The sequence below is a fragment of the Arthroderma uncinatum genome (genome assembly GCF_011692745.1).
Source record: "Arthroderma uncinatum strain CBS 119779 chromosome Unknown scaffold3, whole genome shotgun sequence".
NCBI lineage: Eukaryota > Fungi > Ascomycota > Eurotiomycetes > Onygenales > Arthrodermataceae > Arthroderma > Arthroderma uncinatum.
Window position 1 is genome coordinate 867,408 of NW_022983865.1, and position 24,393 is coordinate 891,800.

General features: G+C 46.5%; 7 protein-coding genes across 7 annotated transcripts; 4 read left to right on the forward strand and 3 right to left on the reverse strand.

Moving 5' to 3' along the window:
• Positions 1 to 3,950: 3,950 nt before the first annotated feature.
• GIQ15_04066 (aspartate aminotransferase) lies at positions 3,951 to 5,549 on the forward strand (the record flags this gene model as incomplete). Its single annotated transcript, XM_033551483.1, has 6 exons — positions 3,951 to 4,070; positions 4,147 to 4,225; positions 4,303 to 4,943; positions 5,003 to 5,290; positions 5,337 to 5,396; positions 5,448 to 5,549. 6 exons carry the CDS (start codon positions 3,951 to 3,953, stop codon positions 5,547 to 5,549), a joined length of 1,290 nt encoding a protein of 429 aa, XP_033405213.1.
• A 693-nt stretch (positions 5,550 to 6,242) lies between these two features.
• GIQ15_04067 (sphingosine-1-phosphate lyase) lies at positions 6,243 to 8,212 on the forward strand (the record flags this gene model as incomplete). The annotated part of the gene is made up of 4 exons (XM_033551484.1): positions 6,243 to 6,340; positions 6,437 to 6,914; positions 6,995 to 7,128; positions 7,201 to 8,212. The coding sequence occupies 4 exons, from the start codon at positions 6,243 to 6,245 to the stop codon at positions 8,210 to 8,212; spliced, it is 1,722 nt and encodes a 573-aa protein (XP_033405214.1).
• A 370-nt stretch (positions 8,213 to 8,582) lies between these two features.
• On the reverse strand, positions 8,583 to 8,867 carry GIQ15_04068 (mitochondrial 54S ribosomal protein YmL33; the record flags this gene model as incomplete). The annotated part of the gene is made up of 1 exon (XM_033551485.1): positions 8,583 to 8,867. One exon carries the CDS (start codon positions 8,865 to 8,867, stop codon positions 8,583 to 8,585), a length of 285 nt encoding a protein of 94 aa, XP_033405215.1.
• Positions 8,868 to 9,518: 651 nt separating this feature from the next.
• GIQ15_04069 (uncharacterized protein) lies at positions 9,519 to 12,485 on the forward strand (the record flags this gene model as incomplete). Its single annotated transcript, XM_033551486.1, has 1 exon — positions 9,519 to 12,485. The coding sequence occupies one exon, from the start codon at positions 9,519 to 9,521 to the stop codon at positions 12,483 to 12,485; it is 2,967 nt and encodes a 988-aa protein (XP_033405216.1).
• Positions 12,486 to 12,852: 367 nt separating this feature from the next.
• Positions 12,853 to 13,974, reverse strand: GIQ15_04070 (uncharacterized protein; the record flags this gene model as incomplete). The annotated part of the gene is made up of 1 exon (XM_033551487.1): positions 12,853 to 13,974. One exon carries the CDS (start codon positions 13,972 to 13,974, stop codon positions 12,853 to 12,855), a length of 1,122 nt encoding a protein of 373 aa, XP_033405217.1.
• Positions 13,975 to 14,436: 462 nt separating this feature from the next.
• Positions 14,437 to 15,161, forward strand: GIQ15_04071 (frataxin; the record flags this gene model as incomplete). The annotated part of the gene is made up of 2 exons (XM_033551488.1): positions 14,437 to 14,808; positions 14,895 to 15,161. The coding sequence occupies 2 exons, from the start codon at positions 14,437 to 14,439 to the stop codon at positions 15,159 to 15,161; spliced, it is 639 nt and encodes a 212-aa protein (XP_033405218.1).
• Positions 15,162 to 15,657: 496 nt separating this feature from the next.
• Positions 15,658 to 15,997, reverse strand: GIQ15_04072 (diphthamide biosynthesis protein; the record flags this gene model as incomplete). Its single annotated transcript, XM_033551489.1, has 2 exons — positions 15,658 to 15,720; positions 15,806 to 15,997. 2 exons carry the CDS (start codon positions 15,995 to 15,997, stop codon positions 15,658 to 15,660), a joined length of 255 nt encoding a protein of 84 aa, XP_033405219.1.
• Positions 15,998 to 24,393: the final 8,396 nt, after the last annotated feature.

Genomic DNA, 24,393 nt, shown 5'->3' on the forward strand with positions numbered 1-24,393 from the left:
GTAGAAGTAGGAGTAGGAGTAGAGAAAACAGCAGAGTAGGTGTAGAAGTTGCTCTTCAGCCGAGACTTACCACGAACAGGATGATGATGAACAGGATGAACAGGACGACGATGAGAAGACGAGAGAGACGAGAGAAGAGAACAGAGAAGAGAAAAGACGTACCAACCTGAGATACAATACGGACGAGATGCTCGAGGGAGGTCGAGAAGTAATAAAGAACCGAGATAAGACGAAAACGATCAGGATGATGATTAATAAGTGGGCATCAATGCTTTATTTTTCTTTTCTTTTCTTCTTCCCTGCAAGAATGAGGAATTAATCCAGAGCTGTTAAGCCTGCTAGTAGACGCCAGGTGCAAATACGTCGCTCGTGGGATGAAACGATGATGATTTTTGTGGACTGTGGACGTTTATGATTCCCTGACCTGGCACGGAAGAAGGCCTAAATTTGAAAAAAAGAAGAAGAGAAGAAGAAAAAGAGAAAAAGAGAAACAAGCCCGTCCACGCCTGCAGAGAAATTCTAGAAGAACGGGCTGGAGGACAGAAGGTGACGAGGGAGAGGAAAAAGAAAGGAAGAAACAGCCCTAACAGTCCGTATTTACAGTCGACGCTTGTACGAGAATTGCTTTTCTACTTGCTTTCACCGTATGGGGCGAGAAGGGGAAGGGAAAAAAAAGCAAGGAGAGATATACAGCAGCAGCCTCCATCTATCCTCGTCCTGGTCCCATCCTCGTTTTATCCCCGTCGCCGTTGGCCGTGGACTGGGCGGACATTACTGCGCAAAGTAGGGAGTATATATCACCACCACCGTTGACGAATCTGGATCAGGATCGCCTGCTCTCCCCATCCCATCCTCTGCCGGATGGTGAAACGGCCGCCAGAAGAGATACGGAGCAGCGGTATAGCTGCCAGGCACCGCTCGGCTAGCGTCAGATGATATCCTTCTAGTGCTTCTTCTAGTGCTTCGAAAATGCGCGATCAGGGCAGCCTGCAACAAATGACGACGGCCGCAGTCCCACGCTAGGCCGGCCGGGAGGAGCGAGATGGCCATGCCAGACCCCCATGCGCATCTCACGGTCGTTGTGTTCGTGGATGGACATGGATGGGTTGAAACGCTGGTGCCCACTAGGCCAACGGCATGCATACGATGCTTATTTCCATCGTTCACCTTCCTCTTCCATCATCGCATAGATCAATAGCATCATCGTCACCAGCTTCGGCATAGATCAATAGCATAGGATAGCATCTGTATGCCAGCATAGCATAGCAGAGCACCATGCAGTAACTCCGTAGAATGGCATGGTTGCCACGGTGGCCAAGTTGCCTCCGGCCTCTAATTTGCACCATTGTTTCACAGCCGATGGAGATGCAGTGTAAAGTACGTGTAAGGGCCGCCCGTTTCATAAAAGAAGAAAAGAAAAGGCTTGCTTCCGATCTTCGTTCCTCCTTCGCTTCGTTGCTTTTTCCATCCCCATCCCATACCCCCAGCGTATCCCTTCTCCAAGGATGCCTTCTCCCCCACCGGCCCAAGTATGTGAGCGCTAGTCCTGTGCGCCAGAGGGGGCCTGCAGCTAGAACCAACCCGGTGCCTCCTGGTGTTCAAGCCAACGGCGGATCCCTGCCTCGTCCATGTATATCGGCCTTATCTTATAGCTGGCGGAGATGGAGATGGAGGACGTTGATGCTGGACGACCACGCGGTGTGCCGAACGTGGGCCATCTGTAGCCGTCTGTCGTCTCCGTATCCATATCCCCTATATCCATTTGGTCATATCTATACTCCGTAATGTCCATATAATGGCATATAATAGCCATAAGTACTTCGTATGGCGGACGGGGCCCAAGACACGTGGCTTGTTTCTAGAAGCCTTCGAGAAGGATAGAAGGATAGAAGGATGCGTAGACGAGAGGATAGACGAGAGATAGACGAGCGATGGAGTTGATAGACAGAGGCGCTCTCGTCCGTCTGCTAGCTCAGGGCCACAGTCGCACGCCGCAGAGCCAGATCGGGCAGGTCGACCGCATATTTGTTTTTCTCTCTTCTCTCTGCTCTGATCTCTTCTCACGTTACACTGATACGGGAGATGCGATGGGCAGTCGTCCATGCTGGCAGATAGGAGGTCTGGTACTCCGTATGGGATAGGATAGGGAGAGGTGGCACGCTAGGAAGCGAAGCCCGTACGACGAAGATATACTCCGAACGCTCCCTGCTCTCTGCAATCCACAGACTGCCTGAGATCGATCGGATGCGATCGCAACTAGGCCCTTATCTTACGAGTCGAATCGTCTCAGCCAACCAGCAGCCGTCACCACTGGAAAAAGCACATATCCCACCGCGAGCAGGAGGAGAAGAAGCAAAAGGGAGAATGCCACGCATGATAATCCTGCGCTCAGACCCCGGGTTGCCCATCTTTTCGCCAGTGACGAGCAGGAGAGCGTACCCAGCAAACAATTGGCAAAAGCCACGAAGCTGCTAGTTTCGTGCAGTGGGCGTTTTGGCCCTCAGTCCATCGACCTCCCACGCCCGCCAGTCCCACGCTAGAAGGATGGAAGAGAGACTGTTTCGGAGATCTGATCGCGGCGGGTCGAACACGGCTGGAATGCTCCCGGTGAAGCTGAAGATGTTTAAGGGGGAGAAAGGGGTACTGCCCGGCAGGTACCGATGCATCTATGATACGTTAGACAGTACTTCTGGCGGAGTATCCCGTGGACTTGCATATATCCTGACAATCTTCCTAACCTGATATATATCCTGACAATCTTCCTACTGACAATCTTCCTACTGACAATCTTCCTCCTAACAATCTTCATCGAATGACGTATCTCACCGCTCATCCATGTCTCGTAGCATGTATAGAGGACGCAAGGATGGCACATCTCTCGGCACCAGGACGATGCTTATCTGCCGGCGCAGTATATAGAAGTAAATGCTTCTTTCTCACCCTTGCAATGCTTCATAGATGTCGACATGGAGATAAGCATGCTGCCCTGGTCGCTGGGCCATGTATACCCCCGGAGTACTGAAGACATCAACCTTATATACCTATACAGGAGGCATGTCTAGCGCAAAGGCAGTGATCAGGACAGGCTGATCCCCGATCACAGCATCCTGACATCGAACCACACGAGCAGATACCAGGACGCGTATCTCTTCTGCGATCGACCTACCCCGTATACTCTACACCAGTCCGTACTCCATACTACATCGGACCCTATAGGTCCATGGCAGTCAGCAGCCAGCAGCTGGGATCTCGATCCATGGGTCACCCAGGCGTCAGGCGTAGGACGGGACGTCTGGTGTCTGGACGAAGCGAGCAGCGGCTGGACGCGAAGGTTAAAGCGAAAGTGAATGAAGCTTTGCATGGTCTTGATATGCTTATACCGTGTGGAGAAGCTGGCATCTAATGGAATCATCTCTGGCTGGGGTCGATTCGACGGAGAATACTCGGCTGAGCTGACATGCTTATTCATGCTTATATGATTATCTGTCTATTATTATGATCTATTATTATGACCCATTATCTATATCTATTATTATTATCTATTATATATATATATATATATTATGATCTCGGTCAGTATGGTATGTACGGATATATTGTTATGTGATCCTGCTGACTACACCTATATTCGTACCTATTATCATCTATGTCTGTATATGTGTATGTCTATCTGTATCTATACATGTCTGTATATGTGTCTATCTGTCGTGTATATCTATGTCTACCTGTATATGTCTATCTATATATGTCTATCTATATCTATATGTGTTGTATATATGTGTAGTGTATATGTGTCGGCGATTTGATGTTCCATGTCGACGGCAGGGCGTCTTGGTCTTGGACATGCGTAAAATCTCTTTAGCTGATCAACCACCACTAAGGAGAACGCCATCTTCCTCTCGACGCCCTCGTCTTCGTCATCCGTCTTCGTCATCGCCCTATATATCACTATGCTCTCTTCTCTGCGGGTAGCCGGCCGCTCGGCCGTGACACGTGAGGCTGGAAAGCGCTTCTTCGTTGCTGGAGCTCGCCAGGCCTCGACATGGGGAGCAGTGCCCCAGGGACCGCCGGTGAGTGGACTCTAATAGCTGGAATTGGAGGAATTGAAGAATGAAGATTGAAGAATGAGTGACTGACAGACGACAGGACGCGATTCTGGGCATCACGGAAGCCTTCAAGGCGGACTCGTTCAAGGAGAAGATCAACCTCGGCGTAGGAGCTTACCGTATGATATCTTCCTCCCCGGTATAGACATGGCAGGGTGACGGACCTCGCTGACGGACCGTGTTGCTCAATTGACAGGAGACGACCAGGGAAAGCCATACGTGCTTCCCTCCGTCAAGGCCGCTGAGGCCAAAGTCGTCGGCGCCAGCCTCGACAAGGAGTACGCCGGCATCACCGGTATCCCGGCCTTCACCAAGTCTGCTGCAGAGCTTGCGTACGGCAAGGACAGCGCGGCCATCAAGGACGGGCGCGTGGCCATCACCCAGACCATCTCCGGCACCGGTGCCCTGCGAGTCGCCGCCGCGTTTCTCGAGCGTTTCTACCCTGCCGGCAAGAAGATCTATATCCCCACGCCCAGCTGGGCCAACCATGGCGCCGTCTTCAAGGACGCCGGCCTCGAGGTCGAGAAGTACAGATACTACAACAAGGAGACCATCGGATTGGACTTTGAGGGCCTCATCGCTGACATGAAGGCTGCACCGGAGAAGAGCGTCTTCCTCCTGCACGCCTGTGCCCATAACCCAACTGGAATCGACCCTACCCAGACCCAATGGCGTGAGATCGCCGAGGTGATGAAGAGTAAGGGCCACTTTGCCTTCTTCGACATGGCCTACCAGGGCTTCGCTAGCGGAGACATCAACAAGGACGCCTATGCTCTTCGCTACTTTGTCGAGCAGGGCATGTCTCTCCTTCTCTGCCAGAGCTTCGCCAAAAACATGGTATGTCTCCTCTACTACTACTTTCTCTTTTATTTCTTGGTTAATGCTAAGTGATATAGGGTCTGTACGGTGAGCGTGTCGGCGCATTCTCCGTTGCCTGTGAGTCCGTCGAGGAGAAGAAGCGCGTTGACTCGCAGATCAAGATCCTCGTCCGCCCGCTCTACTCTAACCCCCCCGTCCACGGTGCTCGCATCGCCTCTACCATCATGAACGACCCCGAGCTCAACAAGCAGTGGCTCGGCGAGCTCAAGAGCATGGCCGACCGCATCATCGAGATGAGAGCCCTGCTCAAGGATAACCTCGAGAAGCTCGGAAGCAAGCATGACTGGAGCCACATCACCTCCCAGGTAGGCCCCCTTCTCAGTTCAACATGTTCTAAGCTAACGACCACAGATTGGAATGTTCGCATACACCGGTCTCAAGCCAGAGCAGATGGAGAAACTGGCCAAGGAGGTAAGCTGTCCCCGTTCAGAGATTCTGTTCAAAGCTGACTGACGTTTCTAGCACTCCGTCTACGCTACCAAGGACGGCCGTATCTCTGTTGCCGGCATCACCTCCGCCAACGTCAAGCGCCTTGCCGAGTCCATCTACAAGGTCACCGGCTAGACCTGGTTTCACCCCGAAACCTACTCCGTCCTCCTCCCATCCATGTTCTCATCCATGTTCTCAGGGCACTTCTATCTCCCGCCCTCGTCCTCAAACGCCTTGGATATGTAGGGCGCGGCCTGTACAATACTATAATGTGTCATTGATTAGAAGTTAGACTGCTTGATCTCTCTCCCTCCCTCCCTCTCTCTCTCTCTCTCCATACCTCTCTTCTACGTATACTCCGTATCATTGTATATCATATTGCATATCATAGTATAATATCAGAATTAATCCCGGGATGCTCCATCACATGTTGCTACGCCCTTTAACCTCGCTCTTGGCGGCTTCACCAACTTCGTCAAAACTTCGTCACCATCGCCAACTTCAACTTCATCTTCATCGTCTCGTACCCATCGTGACGCTATCTCTACTGCGTTGCCGCGCTCAATTAATACGAGCGAGCCTGCGTCCTGCTCCGCGTCGTGTTCAGCGCTTGCCTAAATATTTTATTTATACCCTGCATGGTGCAGGTTGAACCTCGGAAGTTGGACCTCCATCCGCCCGCCCGGTAAACACGCAACTATCAACTATTCAACTATTCAACAACAGCTCGCAAGTCGCCTATAGACGAGCTCTACCGGTCTATCCACCTAGATTCTTCGTATAACGCCTATTGTTATTGATATACACCTCGCTCGTTCACAACACACCATGGCTCATCCGAGTCTCCCACTCGCCGTACAGGCCAAGCTGATATCCGTCGTCCGCTCGACCTCTGGCGCAGTCTTTACCTTCTCCAATTTCGACATGTAGGTGCCTCTCGGCCTTGGACTGCTTCATACCATTATTCCATACCGTCGTTATTGTATGAGACTGCGTGATCGAGACTAACTGTTGCCTCATAGACTCCGCAACGTCGTCTTCTTCATCTTCCTACTCCGCTTTCTACGAAGGTCCTTCTACATAATTCGCGGCCAGGGAATATTCGGCAGCATCAGAAATGTCTTCCTACAGGTCCGGCTGACCTTCTATACCCTCTTCCTGCGCGCTCCGGGCGTGCGTGGCCAGGTCGACAAGCAGGTCTCCACGGCCATATCGAAGCTGGAACAGAAGCTTGCGCCGCAGGAGCCAGGCATGATAAAGTATATGAGTCTGCCCAAGAAGGCGTTGAGCCATGAGCAGGTCCGCGCGGAGCTCGACAAGCTCGCTGGCATGAAGCATACTATGTGGGAAGACGGGAGAGTCAGTGGCGCCGTGTATCATGGCGGCGAGGACTTGATGAAACTCCAGACTGTGGCCTTTGGCCAATTTGCCGTCACCAATCCGATTCATCCTGACGTTTTCCCTGGCGTGAGAAAGATGGAAGCTGAAGTCGTGGCCATGGTTAGTTTGCTCTTTTTTTTATTTCCCTTTCCCTTCCCATTTCCCCTCGACGAGACAGATGGCTGATATATAATTGCTAGGTTTCGGCCTTGTTTCACGGCCCTGAAGGCTCTGCTGGTGTGACTACTAGCGGTGGAACCGAGTCTATCCTCATGGCTTGTCTGTCAGCTCGCCAGAAGGCATATGCTGAACGGGGTGTGACCGAGCCCGAGATGTATGACATTTCAGATTTGAAAAAAAAAACCCAACCCCTGCTGAGTAGTGTGACTAATTAAATTCGCGATAGGATTGTGCCCGAAACCGCCCATGCGGCCTTCACTAAGGCTGCTGAATATTTCGGCATCAAATTCCACTCTGTGCCGTGCCCAGGCCCTAACTATCTCGTGGACGTCTCCGCGGTCCGCCGTCTCATCAACCCAAACACCATCATACTAGTTGGATCGGCGCCTAACTTCCCCCACGGCCTGGTAGACGACATCCCAGCCCTATCACGGTTGGCAGTCACCTACAAGATCCCCTTGCACGTCGACTGCTGTCTTGGCTCATTTGTTATTGCATTCCTGAAGAAGTCCGGTTTCCCTTCCCCGTACGAAGATCAGGGTGGTTTTGACTTCCGCCTTCCGGGTGTCACCAGTATCAGCGTTGATACCCACAAATATGGATTCGCTCCTAAAGGTAGTTCCGTCGTCCTATATCGCAACCGCTCCTACCGCACCTATCAGTACTTTGTCATGCCAAACTGGCCTGGTGGCGTCTACGCCTCTCCATCCATGGCCGGCTCTCGTCCCGGAGCGTTGATCGCCGGATGCTGGAGCAGTATGATGGCCGTCGGTGAATCAGGGTACATCGACAGCTGCCACCAGATCATCGGCGCAGCCAGAAAATTCGAGTCAGCCATCCGTGAAAACCCGGACCTCTCCTCCGCTCTTGAAGTAGTTGGCAAACCCATGATTAGCGTCGTGGGGTTCATGTCCTCAACTCTCGAAGTCGACATCTATGACGTCGCCGATGCCATGTCCGCTATGGGCTGGCATCTGAATGCCCTGCAATCCCCACCTGCAATGCACGTTGCCTTCACTCTACCGACTGCCAGGGCCGTCGACAAGCTGATAGAAGACCTAAAGACCGTCATCAAACAGGAACAAGCCAAGGCCGCCGAGAGAAAGGCCGCTGGCATCAAGGTCGAGAAGAAACGCGGCGATACTTCTGCCTTGTACGGTGTTGCTGGAAGTATTCCGGACAAGAGCATTGTCCGTCGTCTCGCCGAGGGTTTCCTGGATACTCTCTACCTCAACTAGATTTTGTCTCGGATACATGGCTTCGTTGTATGTGCTGTACGTTGTACGCTTTCTTGGAATAAAGGATTGGGGTGACCTACGACTTTCCTTCCTATAAAACCTGTCTCTTAAAACGGCTGTCCCGGGAGACATTGTATATTCGGGTGTCGCTTGTGGTGCAAGCTTGGTGTTTATAATTATAACTATTATTATTTCACTTGTATATTCTCCTCCTATCTTGCTCATCCTGTAGATGGATAGTTATTGAGTCCGTGCTGAAAAGATGTTAGTGGAATCAAAACATTAAGAGAGAATACATTCTATAATACACAGTACAAGGTATCAGCTATTCATAGTGCTTTACATCCAACTTGCTTCCTCAGCATATCTCTCAGGCTTCTCTCTTCTCCCTGTAGACCTCCTCGGCCCTCTTCTCAACATAATATCCTGGGTCCGGCTTCCTCTCCAAATGTACCTGTTCCTTGGCCAAAGGCTGATCGACCTCCTTGACTGCAACTAGCTCCTTCACTTTCATGATCTGACCTGCAACATCTCGGCTGACGGGGTAGAAGACTGTGGCCATTCGTTTCTTCAGACCGAGCGCATGCAGAACGCCTGTGGTGCGGCGGGGGAGACCGATGGCAGAGCGGATGAGGGTTATCCGGAAGTAAGTCATGGTGTAGTTGGTATATTCGATATTTGATGTTTTTTGAGGTTGAGCAGAAGTGAGTTGAGGGAAGTTCCAGGTGTTGTGGTAGTTTATGTGTTATTGTAGAAGCAGCAAGCGAGGCCGCACAAGAGTTCACTTTCTCTGCTCAGTTGTTTGTGCAAGATATCCTCCCTCCCTGCAGACTTCCTCCTAACTGCACTGTCTGGTCCTATTTGAAGCTGGATAACAGTGCAAGGTCGGCGTTGGCTGTGATATCTGCTCTGTCCAGAAGAGCCTGCTGTGATCCTGATAGAACTGCTGGCTTGCGTCGTTTGGCCTGCGTGCCTCAGATTCCAGAAAGAGCCTGATTCTCCCTTGTCCGTCTGTTGTCTTCCTGTTCACTGGCTCTCTATCACGCCCTCAAGGCCATTCCCCGGCGTTCCAGTGTGAGCGTTCGTCGGTCGCAGGCGTTGTCGAGGCGTACGTTCACAACCGGGCTCCAGCGCAGGCTGAGCAGAACAGCACGATATCCTCCTGTCTATCCTCGGTCGTATGGTCCGTCGAAGGTCAATTGGCCCTTTACTCGTCGATTAGCTGCTGTTTTTATCTGCTATTCGTCCGTGTCGAGGGTTGAAGCTGGGATAAAATTATATCGGAACATCGATAGTCCGCGGTAAGATGGCGGACCGTCGCAAAGGCCGGCTCAGCCTCCTGCCAGGGTCAACGCCGTCTGTGGCGCAACGACGAGCTGCGTTTGAGCAGAACATCGACAGCGCGAAGGGCGAGAAGCAGGAGAGTCCTGAGAAACCACGGCGCGTTGGGCCTGACCGAGAGCTCCCGAAGACACCAGGCCAATTGACTCGAAGGGGGAAGCCAGAGACACCGGAGACACAGCAGAGTGAAGCAAAGGTTGGACTAGAGAGGGAACTAGAGAGGCAACTAGAGAGAGAACAGTTGGAGAGCGCCAGAGACAAGGACGCACCGAGAGCAGTGCCAAGCTCCGCAAAGTCGCTGCAGACGATACTTGCCCGCCTAAACACTACAGTCAAGCCAAACCGCCCTTTCGACTTTGGCGGCGGTGACATATCGCATTCACCTCCCTTCCAGCACCCTCGATGGAAAGCAGCTCAGGCTAAGCCAGCATCGCCATCGACCCTACGGACAGTGACTACAGCTTCGCCTGTCCCAACTCCCACTCCCATCACAACACCCGCCCTTACAAACAGCAGCACCGAAACAGTCTCCTCTGCCCCCCCTCTTCCTCCAAAAGACAAACCGGCCAGCAATGATCCTTCTCCTGAACGACCTTGCAAACCAGACTCTATAAACGCACCTAGCACTACCTCGAGAGTATCTCGACTGATCGCACAGATGGCAGACGACAACAGTTCGGACAGCAACCTGGTGGTGCCTCGGTTGGAAGACTTGCTACGTCACCCTGAAGACCTGGAAAAGATCTCGGTACTCAAGGCTGAATATACCAGAAAGAAAGAGAATGTCGACTCGCAGCTTCGAGAAGGCCTGCGGGACCAGCTCGAGTTGGTACAGCGGAGCTTGGCGAATTTGGCTGAAGGCCGACGCCAGATCATGGATGTGAAGAAGGGGCCTCAGGGGATAGACAAGCTGTGGGCAGAGTCACAGTCCGCACTTGGTGACTTTGCACAGATAGACAAGCTTGCAAAGATACAGCGGAACTTCGAGGCCGTTCTTTTTATGAAAAAGGGGATGGAGAGCTTCCAGAACGATGTTGCCGAAGTCGAGCAGCTGTTGAGAGAAGACGACCGAGATATGGAGAACCAGCCTAATCTCCTAAAGATACACATGTCCATTTCCCGTCTACGAGACTTCCGGGATGAAGCCATGGACCAGATCCGAAGAGCCAAGGATAAAAGCAGCGAGGCGACCCTGATAGAGCTGTTTGAAGGTTTAGGCCCGGCCATTGAGTGGTTCGACGACCATCTTGGGACTGCATGCATGAACATCATCCCCTTGGTCCAGTCTGATAACCGCGGCATGGTGGTTAGACTGGCTGTCGTCATTGCGAATGAAGAGAAGAACGATGCCAAGGTCCGGGCTTTACAAGATGCTCAGAAGGACCATGAATACCTTGCCAGCAGGTTCAAGTCTATGAATATCGGTCCCAAGACGATCAGAGGATACAAGGAGAATTTCTTAAAGAGTATCGAGCTATACGCGCAGCCGTACTTTGAAGAGTCGAAACAGGAATTCATGGACGATCCCGATAGATTGGAAAAGAGCTTCAAGTGGTTTTTCAACGACCTGTTCACCGTCAAGCAAGGAATGCAGACGTTGATGCCCAAGAAGTGGAAGATCTTCAAGACCTACACAGACATCTACCATAGAATGATGCACGACTGGCTTATCGAATTTGTCGACAACCCACAGATGCCGGCTGCGAACATGCTTGCCATCATCAACTGGACAGAAAAGTATTACAAGAAAATGAAAAAGCTAGGCTGGGAGGCTTCCGACCTCGTTCCCAACGTCCTCGATGATCGCGAAGGGGAACTCGTACAAGACTGGAGAAACCTCATCGTCAAGGCGTTGGATGAATGGATGGACAGGATGTTCAACACAGATAAGCGAGCCTTCCTGGATCGTGATATGGATTCTTTAGATACCAACCCCGAAGGATACTTCCGCACGAAGACACTGGGAGACATGTGGCGTATGATCCACGAACAACTCCTCGCGGCTGGGGCTTCTCAGAGAACCGATGTGGCCGAGGGTGTGGTGGATGCGATGTTCCGCTCATTGAAAAGTCGACAGTCAACGTGGCAGGCTCTGCTAGACGAGGAATGTTCAAAGTATAAGACTCCTGGCACCGATCAATCAGAGAGTCTACAGCAGTTCCAGGACTGGCTTATCGCCGTTGCCAATGACCAGATCGCATGTATTGACGACAACGACATATCAGGCCAATTAGGCCACTTGACACGATTCAACCGCGATTTCGAGCCACTCGTTACAGACAAGTTCTTGACGACACACGCGGCCACTGAGCTAGCAATTCTGCGTGATGGATACGTCGATCTAGGAACCCACTGTATCTCCGTTTTCATCGATCTCATCTTCTCCGTCGACTTCCGCACCACGTTACCCGAATTCTTTACTCAGAAATGGTACGGCGAATTTGCCATGAAGCGCATGATCTCTACATTCGAAGATTACATTAGCGACTACCACTCCGTCCTCCACCCAAGTTTACGAGATATCCTCGTTGAAGAAATCTCAGACGAGCTTCTAGTCCACTATCTCTCCTCGATTCGCAACCGAGGAGCCAAGTTCCGCCGTCAAGACCCTTACACCGAAAAATTCAAAGACGACGTCCTCACTGTTTTTGGCTTCTTCCAGAAGTTCCCTGACTCCTTTGGCGGAGGTATCAAGGACCGTTGGCGACTTGTTGACTGGTTGGTGCGTCTACTCGATGCCGACAAGGCTGGCATCGTCGTTGTCTACGAAGGCTTCAAAACCGAATACTGGGACTTGCAACTCTCGTGGGTTGAGGCCGTTCTACGCTCTCGAGACGACTTTGAAAGATCCATGGTCAGCGCCGTCAAGGCCAAGGCTGCCGAGCTCTCTGTGGAAATGGGCCCGGATACCCTCATGGGTAGAGTGAGATAATGATACCTAGTACGAGTGACGTGAATTGGACTCGATACCACGATTGTTTGAATATATCGAATTGGGCTTCTCCTTTTTTTTTTTTGTGTGTGATTGGGTTGCGCCTGTTGCCATTTCAGTGATAGCTGCGCCTGGCGTTTGATGGGACAGCATTCGTGGAGTTAATGAATCGGGAATGGGCCAACAGTGTTAGAATATACCTTGTATGAATTTTACGCAGGAAATAGGTTTAAATAAAAAAATAATGTTTGTGTTTATCTCCAGAAAATCATAAATTCCTTGGGCATATGGTGAGCTTAGCATAACTAGACGCATAAGAGGAGGCCTTAATCAGATGGTATTCAAAAAGAATCATTTCAATTCATGTTCATTTCGAAGAGAAGCTTAGACTCCGTTCTCCAATTATTTTATATTCTTGCCCGAGTACTGGACCATAGTTTGCCTCGTTGGGTACTGGCTTTGCGCCCATCTCGCAGATACACAGCCGGTTTATCGGAATATTTTGGGCCCATTTGAACGGCTCATTGGCTGTTTGGGGCTCTTTATCCTTCATATTCCTTGAAACGGCCTTTCCATGAGGCCGGGACTGCTGGTGGTGTTGATTACCCCCAAACATCTCTAGTAACTCGGTTGCATCAAAGGTGAAAACTGATTTCCCCTTGTCTCTCTCCCCCTTATTACCTTTTTGTGGAGGACTCCTTCGTTTCCCAAGATAGATGGTATTTGCAATGGTTGCATGGAGAAGTAGAGGACGCGGCCTTTCCGTCTGGGCAGTTGCATTCGGGTTTTGAGCGTTGGATAGCCCCCTGTTCCCAGCTGTGTCATCCTCTTGTCGGCTATTGGTATCATCACCCCTCGAACCTTCACCGTTTCTGCTACTTTCTATACTGGCAGCCCCTTTATTAGGAGGATTAACCCGCATCATATCACGGTGCATAAAGCCAGCGTCCATGAACTTTTCACGCAGCTTCACACAGAATGGGTATAAGCGGCCTGTGATATCCAGTGGTGAAGCATGGAGAATTGTAGCAGATCGGGCTCTTGGAAGAGCATGCAGCGAGACCAAGTCGATAGTTAGGGGCTCCGTCAAGCTAGTCTCACCCAAGTCATATCCTTGAAGGGAAGTCTGGCGTGACTTTACTTCAAGCGTAGCCTCTTGCATTATCGAAGCGAGATCAAGAGACTGGAGAAAAGCTAAGGCGTCGTCTAGACGTTCTTGCGTGGTCAGGCTCATAACGCCCAGGGTAAAATGCAGCGTTCCCAGCGGCCGAAGTGCTCCATACGGAACCAGCGGTGTATCTGGGACATGCCCTGCCGCTGGACCGGGGGGAGGGACGAGTGGAATCAATGATTTGAATTCCGCCAGGGAGTCCGCCAGCTGAGATATAGATGTTTGGTTGATAAGAGGAACGCATAAGAAGTGTGTCAATGGTGGTTTGCTATTTCCTTGGTTTCCTTTCCCCTGTCTTGGGCCGTAATTCTTCTTCATCCCGCTGGAATAGGAGATATGATATGCCCGAGATCCCTGGAAACGCGTGATATTATAGACTTGCTTCCGGGCGTGGTGTTTTATCATCGGCCAGGCTGTGATATTAGTCCCAAGGCGCGTCCTAACGCAAGTATGGCCTGATAATATTCGCTAAATCCAGTGAGCAGTTACGTATGTCCCGTGTCTATGCCGGGATATATAATTTGCACCAGTAAATATAAAACCAGACCGCCGTTGTGTAGTTTGTTGGAGTTCTGCGCTGTGGTGAGCATCGCGTTGCAGAGTTGGATGCGACATCGACGTCATTCTCGGACAGAGCTTCTTCCTCTCCACAACAAACCAAGTACAAGTGTTTTTCTTCAACTCCGCCAACGGTCAACAACAACCACTCAATTGCCTATAACCTGCTACAAGAAACCATTGATCCATCGTCAATCGAACGCCTGCCTTTATCTACTCACAATGCTATCCAGAACCAGCAGCCGGGGAGCTATTCGCTCGTTTCTTTCGTCCTCTCGCCATCAACCTCTCATTGTCGCAACCGCCAGACCACATATACAGTCAAGGATAGCCTGTCCAACGGCCGTCCGTTCAATCCCACAGAGAGCATTCCATTCCTCTCCCCCAGCGTACAAGGGAATCACACCACACTCTTCAGACCCTGCTCCACCGAATCCTGAACCCAACCTTATCGGAGTAAAGCAGGCCACAGAGCCATCATATATATCCGAGCCAGACTACCGCGACCGCTCTGAGGAATATTTCAATGTGTTGTTGGCTGAGATAGAGAGGATGCAGGAGGAAGGCGGATCAGAGGTAGAGGCCGAGTACAGTGTACGTGACAGCTCTATTCCATCTTTAATCTCTCTTACACTACCCTACATAAATTGTTTGCTTTTTACTTATCAATATTCTAATAGGCCGGAGTTCTTAACGTTACTGTCCCTGGAGTCGGCACCTATGTGCTCAACAAGCAGCCGCCAAATAAGCAGATATGGCTTAGCTCGCCCATCTCTGGCCCCAAGAGATTCGACTGGGTTGTTCAGGGAGATGAAATGGCCGAGAAAGAAGGCACTCGGGCATACATCGGCGGACAGTGGATATACCTTCGTGACGGATCGAATTTGACGGACATACTGAATAAAGAGTTAAACTTGGAGATGGGCGAAAAGATCTATGAGGAGTGAGATATGCGATTTAAGCTTCTCAGGTCTTCTGATTTCACGCTAGACGTTGAATTGCGGACTGGTAAAGTCGCAGCTGTACATGTACATTCTCTTATATTTATGGTATAATACCAAAGTCCCATAGGGGTCACGCCATTCCATTTGGCGGAGCCTTCACCCTTGTCCCAGCTCCTAATTCTTCTTTCTCGTCTTCTCGACATAGCCACCTAGGCACGCGTCTGCCATATGCACTATAACAATGCCCCCTTTCCAGGTCGTATATATCTTCCAGTTTGGGTTTAGGACTGGTAGCTGGCGCCTTGCCCATCATGTGCAGGTGTAGCGCGACCTGAGTTCTTCCACGCACCACCAGGAAACGTGGTTATTTAGTACAGCGTATCCTTAACAAACTCGATATCGCGTTCATCCGCCATGGAGCCGGTATTTCGGTGCATGTAGCGTAGCGTAACGACGCCTCGTTTCGTTAGACTCATTTGTCTTAACCGACGCCCTCTCTTTACGCAGTAATAGCAGTTGCCATTCCGCCGTTATCACCATTGTCATCCTTCGGTAGGTCATCCTAACCGCGGTTTCATATTAGCATTACCGTCCAACCTCATCTATAACAAATTATCCAAACAAATATTGACTTGATGAAATCTCACCTCATCGAAGATGACTTTAATCATTAAACTACAGCTGGGGCAGATGCCGATTTCCTCTCCATCGCGCAAATCTGCAAGACCGATTTCAAACCTGTCTCCGCAGGGGCATGGGTAGTGGTATATTTGAAGTACGGGGTCGAAGGTCATGTCTTCGATTTCGATTTCGTCGTAGATCGAGACGCCGTCAGCCATAGCGACAACTCTTATCAAGTACAGCTATAATATGAGGTTTGAGGAGAGAGATGCGTGTTTTGTACGATGAGAGTGGGATAGATTGCTCATGTTTCCTAAGAAATTTTTGTGGCGCTGATAAGATTCGTTTTCTTACGTCATCATGTATTGACATATCACATGATATTTGTTTGATAATATATAGGTCAGGTGGTTTCAGTACCATTTACTAAGCAGTTTATTTCCTAATTAACGTAATCCACATGCGAGCCGGCCACCCAAGCGAGCCGGCCACCAAATTCAAACGCGTACACTTTTTAACTAATTAACAACTTCTATACGCGATAATGCTACTAATTTATAACAAAAATAATAGAAACTCTATAAAGATAGAAGGAAAGATTAAACTTATAATTCTTACTTTAAAAAATAAAGAAATTACCTCTATTTATAAAGCTATATATTAATTTAATATACTAAGGTTAACTCTTATAGATTAACTTAAAGGCCACCCTTTATATATAAATTTATATATAAACTCATATAAATTAATAAATATTAAAGAGGAATTACTTATTTAATAGATTCTTGTCACAAGCTGACGGCGCTCCTTGATTACCTAAAGGTAATCAGAGGTTCACACCTGCCGTAAGACAGAAGGTACGAAGATCTTAGGGAAAGCTTAAGTTAGAAGTAAATCATTATAGGAGATAGCTTAGTACTAAGGTAAGATAGAATACTATAGTGAGACTATCCCTTAGTTCTAAATATGGCTTTAGTCAGTGCCTGGGTTAGATAAAGGCTAAAGGTCTTTATAAGTAGTAAAGACAAAGTTGATCTATATTAATGGGCAAAGAGGTATTCAGTGAATATAGTATAAGATAACTAGAATGGTGCTTTATATTAAGTAGTATAGTAAAACTATAGCTAGTTTAATCGCGAGTATAAGACTCTTAATCCTAAGGAAATAAGCATCTTTATATATATAGTATATCCAATCCCTTCCTCCTGATTCTTCTCAGGTCCCATCATAGACCTGATATCTTGGTCTCTTTGTGGACCTTTCATGTTCGGTCCTATAGGGACCTGTCCCTGGTCTTGGCATCTGGGACCTGTCCTTATGGTCACGTGATGTATAGTTATTCTGTCCCAGAATCTTGTTATCCAATAAGTGTATATCTTAAGGCTACGCCGCAGGTGGTCTATAATATTATCCCCTCCTTTCTCATTAAGTCGTCTTAATAAGTATATAAGTAGTAAGTATATTTCCCTCTTTTTTATTAGGTAAGTCTCCTTTCTTCCTTTATTATGGCTCCCCATTCTATTATAAAGAAATCTTCCTATCTTCCCCACAACCGGGCTACTAAGCATATGATTCTGGCGGCAGCCATCAATTGTTCTGGTTCCTTATCGCGTTCTTATTATAATAACTGTTTTTGATCTCTTCAGCCTTATATTGTGATAGATTCTCACAGCAAACATTATTCCTCTTATATTCATAAGGATTGTCCTTGCGTCGGCCGTCTTATTGTCACAAGCTGATGGCGCTCCTTGATTACCTAAAGGTGATCAGAGGTTCACACCTGCCGTAAGACAGAAGGTATAAAGGTCTTAGGGAAAGCTTAAGTTAGAAGTGAGTTGTTATAGGAGACGGCTCAGTACTAAGGCAAGATAGAATACTATAGTGAGACTATCCCTCAGTTCTAAGTGTGGCTTTAGTCAGTGCCTGGGTCGGATGAAGGCTAAAGGTCCTTATGAGCAGTAAAGACAAAGTTGACCTACATTAATAGGCAAAGGGATATTCAGTGAATATAATATAAGACAACTGGAATGGTGCTTTGTATTAAGCAGTATGGTAAAACTGTAGCTGGTTTGATCGCGAGTATAAGACTCTTGATCCTGAGGTAATAAGCATCCTTATATATATGGTATATATTTAGTGATAGGTACGATAGTTCTCCACCAAGGGGTTCCTATCACTCCTATCGGTTGTCGTGATAGTATTAATAGAAAGCTGCCAAGCCCATCCTATCAATTCTATCACTATTGGTCACATGACTAGTGCCCTCAAGGTCTGGCCCGTGATCCTCCCATCCAATGAGTGTATATCCTGGGGCTGCGCCGCAGGTGGTCTGTAACATCATCCCCTCCTTTCTCAACAAGTCGTCCCAACGCGCATATATAAACCTGGTTGGTTTCCCTCTCCTTGGTTCATTATTGTGTTTTTCTTGAGTATGCCTCGCCATGGCTCGTTCTAAGGGTGTTGCTGATGTTCCAAAGTCTTCCAAAGATTCTTCCTCCATCCGTGCTCGTGTGCTAAAAGAAAACATTGCAAAAACTAGTGTCACAATGCCTTCCCGTTATGTTCGTTGTTTGGAGAATGGCAACCTCTATATCATGTCGTCTCATTCCACAAAGTGTTTAAAGTGTATCCATGCGGGTCATCCTTGTGTTCACGATCATGCACCTTCTTCATCTAACTGGGCCAAAGTTTGGCGTGAAAAGGAAAAGTTGAAGTTAAAAGAACGTGAGGCTCACAAGGAATCTCAGCAAATTCACAAAGCCTTTCAAAAAGCATTAAATGATTCTAATGCCCATCTCAATCATCTTGCTCGTCAGCACAAGTTCCTTCAGAATCATATCAGTAAGTTTGTTGAATCATCTATCAAGACCGTGGAGGAGTTAGAAAAGTTAAAGGAAGAGAAGAGTCGTCTAGCCAAGCTCCAAGAGCATGACTTCTAACGGCTCCTAAATGAACTAAGTTCTTCATCTAACCTTACTTTATTCCTAGATCCCGCTCCGCTGATCTCTTCTCCTAACGCTGAGTCCGCTGGTAAAACTCCTTTACTAGGCGCGGTGAATCCTTTAGGTGTCTAGCTAGCTTATAAGTGTTTTCTAAGAAGTTGTATCCTTTCCATTTGACCAAATAGTGAGTTTGTCCACTAATCACTTTCTTGTCTAGGATCTTTTCAACTTTATATTCTTTTTCTTGATTTTCTGGTTGTATCTCTGGTTCGTATGGTTTGGCGTTTTGGGGTGCTTTTTCAATTAGTGAAACGTGAAATGTTGGGTATATTTGCATATGCTCTGGGAGTTGGAGTTTGTAATTGAGTTGTCCAATTTTTTCCAAAATCTTGAATAGTCCCAGTTTCTTGTGATCCAATTTGTCGCTTGGTCTCAATGTCTTAATATTTCATCGAAGTAGGAATACTTTTTCCCCCTTCTTAAAGTCTGGCGCTTCCACATGCTGTTAGTCATAATAGTGTTTCATTCTATAGTTTAAGAATTCAAGATTCAACTATAGGTGTCTATAGAGTTCGCGCATTTGTTCTGCCGAAACCTCTGCTTCTAAGGCATGTGTTTTGCCTTCTCTTAGTGTTTTTATCGTTTCTATTTCTCTTCCATAATTTACAAAGAAAGGTGTCATGCCTGTCGAGGCGTTCTTCGCTCCATTATAGGCGAGCTGTGCCATTGGTAGTAGTGAAACCTAGTTATCCTATTTATAGTTGATATAACATCTCAGGTACTGTTCCACTATTTGGTTCATCCTTTCGCTTTATCTGTCTGTCTGTGGGTGATATGCTATCGAGGCTTTCTGTTCAATCCCCATTCTTTTAGTGAGTGTCATCCAGAATTTATATATAAATCTTATGTCTCTATCTAATATAATTTCGTTTGGTAACCCTTTGTCTGCGAAGACATATCGTAATAGGATATATGCTGTCTCCAGTGATGTGGTCTTTTCGATAAATGGTATAAAATAAGTATACTTCGTCAGTCTGTCTGTGACTGTAAGTATCGAATTGTATTGAATGCTCATTCGTGGCTCTATTGACTTCGGTAGCTTGACTATAAAGTCCATCACTATTGATTTCCATGCTATTTCCTTGTATGGTATAGACTGTAAGAGTCTATATAGCGCGTGTTGTTCTGATTTATTTTGTTAGTAAACTTCACACTCCTGGATATATCATCTGATCTCTCTCTATATTCCTAGCCAATAGTAGTTTTGTGTAATTTGGTCTATGGTTTTTTTAATTCCAAAATGTCCTGCAACTTTTGCGTCGTGGTTGTCTCTTAGTATTTGTGGTCGTACTTCTCTGGGTATATATATCAATCCTTGATATAGAAGTATTCCGTTTTCCTTTTTGTATTTTTTGTTGTTGTCCTTGATTTGTTCAAATAAAGGATCTTTTATTATTGCTTTTCATATTTTGTTTGTTAGAGTATCTTCCTCAGTCATGACTATTCAAGTAGCCCTCAATGCTTGCTGATCTAAGATCATACCCTTAGTATCTGGATCTAGATGCAATATTACTCTAGATTCTCTTTTCTTTATTATTAAATCTGGTCTCCTACTTAACGCGTCCGCGAAGGTATTCTCTGTTCCTTTGTAATGTTGTATCTTGAAGTTGTAGTAGGCTAGTACCTCAGTGTACCATCTTGACTGTCAATAAGTGAGTTCCTTGGTCGTCGTAAAGTATGTCAGATTCTAGTAGTCGCTAATAACTGTGGTCAGATGCCTTACTCCTTGGAGCTCTTATTTCCATCTCTTAAATGCTACAACAATTACTAGTAATTCTTTGTTATAGATATCATAATTCTGTTCTGCAGGGGTCATGGTTCTTGCATAGCATGCAACCAATCTTAATTTTCCTGTGTTGTCTTTTTGTTATAATCATGCTCCAATTGCACAATCTGATGCGTCCGTATTGAGATAACTTTCTTTGTTCAGGTCGAAGTGTATTCACATGTCTCCTTGACTAAACTTTTCCTTAAGTCCTTTAAATGCTTGTTCTTCGTTGGCTCTCTAAATAAACTCTTTTGCCTTCCTAAATAGGTCCATCAAAGGTTTCGCTATTACTAAGAATTTATATATGTATTATCGATAATAATTTGCTAGTCTGTGAAACTGTTGTACTTCTTTGACTATTGTCAGCGTAGGCCAATTAATAATGGCCCTGATCTTGTCCAAGTCCATTTAGATTCCTTCTATTAACACAATATGTCCTAGGAACTTAACTGATTATTTATAGAATTCACACTTTGATACTTTGAGGTAAAGCTCATACTCTTTAAGTTTCTTGAGTACTTATCTGACTTTTTCTATATGATCTTCTCGGGTTCCTTTGGTAAATATCAGGACATCGTCCAGGTATACTACCACAAATATATCCAAATATTCGCGTAGCACATTGTTGATAAGCGCCTAGAATGTTGCTAATGCGTTGGTTAATCCAAAAGGCATAACCAAGAATTCGTATAATCCAAATCGTGTCCTGAATGCCGTTTTCCATTCTTCGCCTTCTTTTATTCATATTTGGTAGTAGGCTTCTTATATGTCCAATGCCGTGAAGTATGTTGTTCCTCTAAATCTGTCTTATATCTCATCAATGAGTGGTAATGGGTATCGGTTCTTGATTATTATATCATTAAGTTGTCGGTAATCCACGCATAATCATAGACTTCCATCCTTCTTTGGTACAAAGATGATTAGGTATTCTGCTAGTGATTGCGATTGTCGTATGTATCCTTTTGCTAAGTTGTCGTTAATATATTTTCGTAATGCTTTGAGTTCTGTCTCGATCAACCTATATGTGGGCTTATATGTAGGCGTCTTCCCTTCCACTAGGGGTATCTCATGATCCCATGCCTGATGTTCCAGCAAGCTTTCTAATGGTTCTTGTTCTCTGAATACCTCGATTAGGTCGTGATACTCCTTCGGTATCTGTTATTATAGTTTATCTATTTCAGTAGCTTCCTCCATTTGGTGAACCGTTTCCTACTTCTTTATTAATCAATCATTTATAGTTCCTGTCGTTCCCGTTTCGACCTAGGGCGTCTTACCCAGTATCTGACCTCGATCCCTTCTTTTAGTACAAGTGGCTACAAGGGTATCAGTCTTCTGGTCAGAGCGGCAGTTTCTACCATCTAGTCACAATATGCCGTCTCTCTAGTTAATAGTCGGGTTATATTTTACTAACCAAGGGTGTCCCAAGACCATGTTATAACTCTCTAGGCTTATTATATCAAAACATTCTGTTCCCTTGTACTATCCTTTAACGTATACCTTCATACCTCTGATTTCCTTGTCGATTCTTTGGTTCTAATCTTTATTAAGTCCTCCCAGTTTGTATAGTTCCTTTTTCGTTTAGGTATGAATCCCTAACTGCTTCACAAATTCCAGATCTATAAAGTTCCTAGTAGCTCCTAAATCGATCAGTGCTCGCGCGTTTAGCCCTACCAATTAAACTACTATCGCCAAGTAATTCTTTCCTCTTGTCGCAGCTAGACTTCTGCCTGTTTTAAGTCCTATAGACTGTCGAAATCATCCGTTTCCTATCATCTTAGTTTGTTAATCATAAGTTCCATCATATAGTCCTTCAGCACTAGTTAAAGCCTGAACTTCCTTATTCAGTTCTTCTCAACTAAGTTTGTCTGTCAAGTCCTCATCCAGGTACTCCGTTATCTATATTGCTCAGTCCTTTCAACTCTCTTAGAGCTATAGTTGTTTTTGTAAATGTCGTGTCGTCTTCAACCAATATCTGGTTGCCGCTTTTCCTTTAAACTGTGTGGTATATCCTTTATACTACACAGTGATTTGTTTGCCTATTTTCTAGTATAAGACTTCCAGTCGTTCGTGTGGCGTTATGTTTTCTTGGTCCGTTATATTGACACTTTTTCCATCTATCTATCCTAAGTATTTATTGATGTGTATCAGACACTCCTTGTCTATATAATATCTCTAGTGGATATTCTTGCTGTCTCTGCATAATGGGCATTTCATATAGTTTTCATAGTGAAATCTTTGTCCTGATTTCCATGTTTCTTTAAAGATATAGTATTCACAGTGGCAGTCCCACCCATATTTGTCGTGGCATGGGTGCCTGGGGTCTCTGACTTCCGTTTGTTTTTCCTCATTGTGTCTGAAGCATAGTCCTTTCTCTTCACACACTGTCCAGTGTTCATTGGGTATCTGGTTATCACATTTCTCTCTTTGTTCCCATAGTTGTTTATAACTATCTTTGAATGTTATCCGTGGTGCTTCATTTTCCCAGTTATTCGTTTCCTGTGTATCCTCGTATTCTGATTTGGTTTCTCCTTCCGAGTCTGTTTGTCCTGGTGTCACAATTCCTTGGTTGGGCCCTGTTGTTAAGTTGTGTTCGACGTCTGTTAGTAGTTCTGATCTTTCCATAACGATTTGTCTGTGTTTTTCTAGTGTTTGTAATTCTTGTCGTAATAGATCATTGTGCTATTCTATTGTGATTCTATCAATTTAGCATCTTAGGAGTCTTCGGTATTCTTCCTCCGTGAGTCCATTAGAACTTGATCCATACCCTATGACTGCGTTCTATCATATCAGAATAGGTCTCTTGCTGGTTACCCTAAGGTATTGTTTGATGTTCTTTGAGTCTTGATAGTTTTCTCTATCCTGCTCCTTCTCATTACTACTAGTCTTAGACGTAGTGGTAGCGTTGAGGTGCTTCTTGGTATCCCCTTGTTTCTTCCTACAGTCTTTTGTAATATGTCTGGGTTTCTCACAGTAGAAACATAGCTTCTTGTCCCTACATCTTTTGCTCTTCTCGGTATTATAAGGTCGTTTTTCGGTGGCGTCCAATTCCATGGGTGTGGTGCCGTAATCGTTGCGTTTGTTTGACCCTTTGTATTGGTTTGCTTTCCAGAAAGTGTTCTTTCCTTGTCGTATGTTTTGTAGGTTATAGAGTTGATTATCGATGCGTACTGCCATTTCAACCATTTGTTCAAAACTGTTGTATGGTCCCATCTTGATGGTTTCGTATTAGGTTTCTGGTTTTAGTCCTTGTTCGAATATAGCCATTTTCTACTCGTCGTCGTGGATTCCTAGTTCTTGACAGATCTGCTATAATTGCGCTGCGTACTGTGCTGCGTCCCTGGTTTGTCTGAGTCCCTGTAGTTTGCGTTGTAGGGTCCTCTTTCTGTCGATGTCTCTAAAGAATTGTCTGAGTACTTGTTTGAATCGTGCGTAGCTATTGAGTATATCTATGTATAGTATGGGTTATCCTCTGGTGTTAGTCCAGTCCTTGAGATATAGTTTGAACCATGTTGCTACTGCCTCTTGCATATAGGACCCTGCGAAGATAACTTTTTCTATATTAGTGACTCCTGATTTAGTTACCAGATAGATGTCGCATTCCCCTAGGAAGTGTTCCAGCTTGGCGCGATCTCCTTTATAAGTATCAGGTTTGTGGATCTTAATAGTAGTTCTTTTATCTCTAGTTCTGACTCTGAGTATGTCGATGGCGTCTTTGTGACTTTTAACTTGTTCTAAAGTCTGTTTGACGATGTCTTTGTATTTGTTAAGTAATCTTCGTTGTTCTTCCACTTATTTGTTAATCTTATCCAGCTGCTCATCGTTGGGTTACTCTTCGACTCTTTTT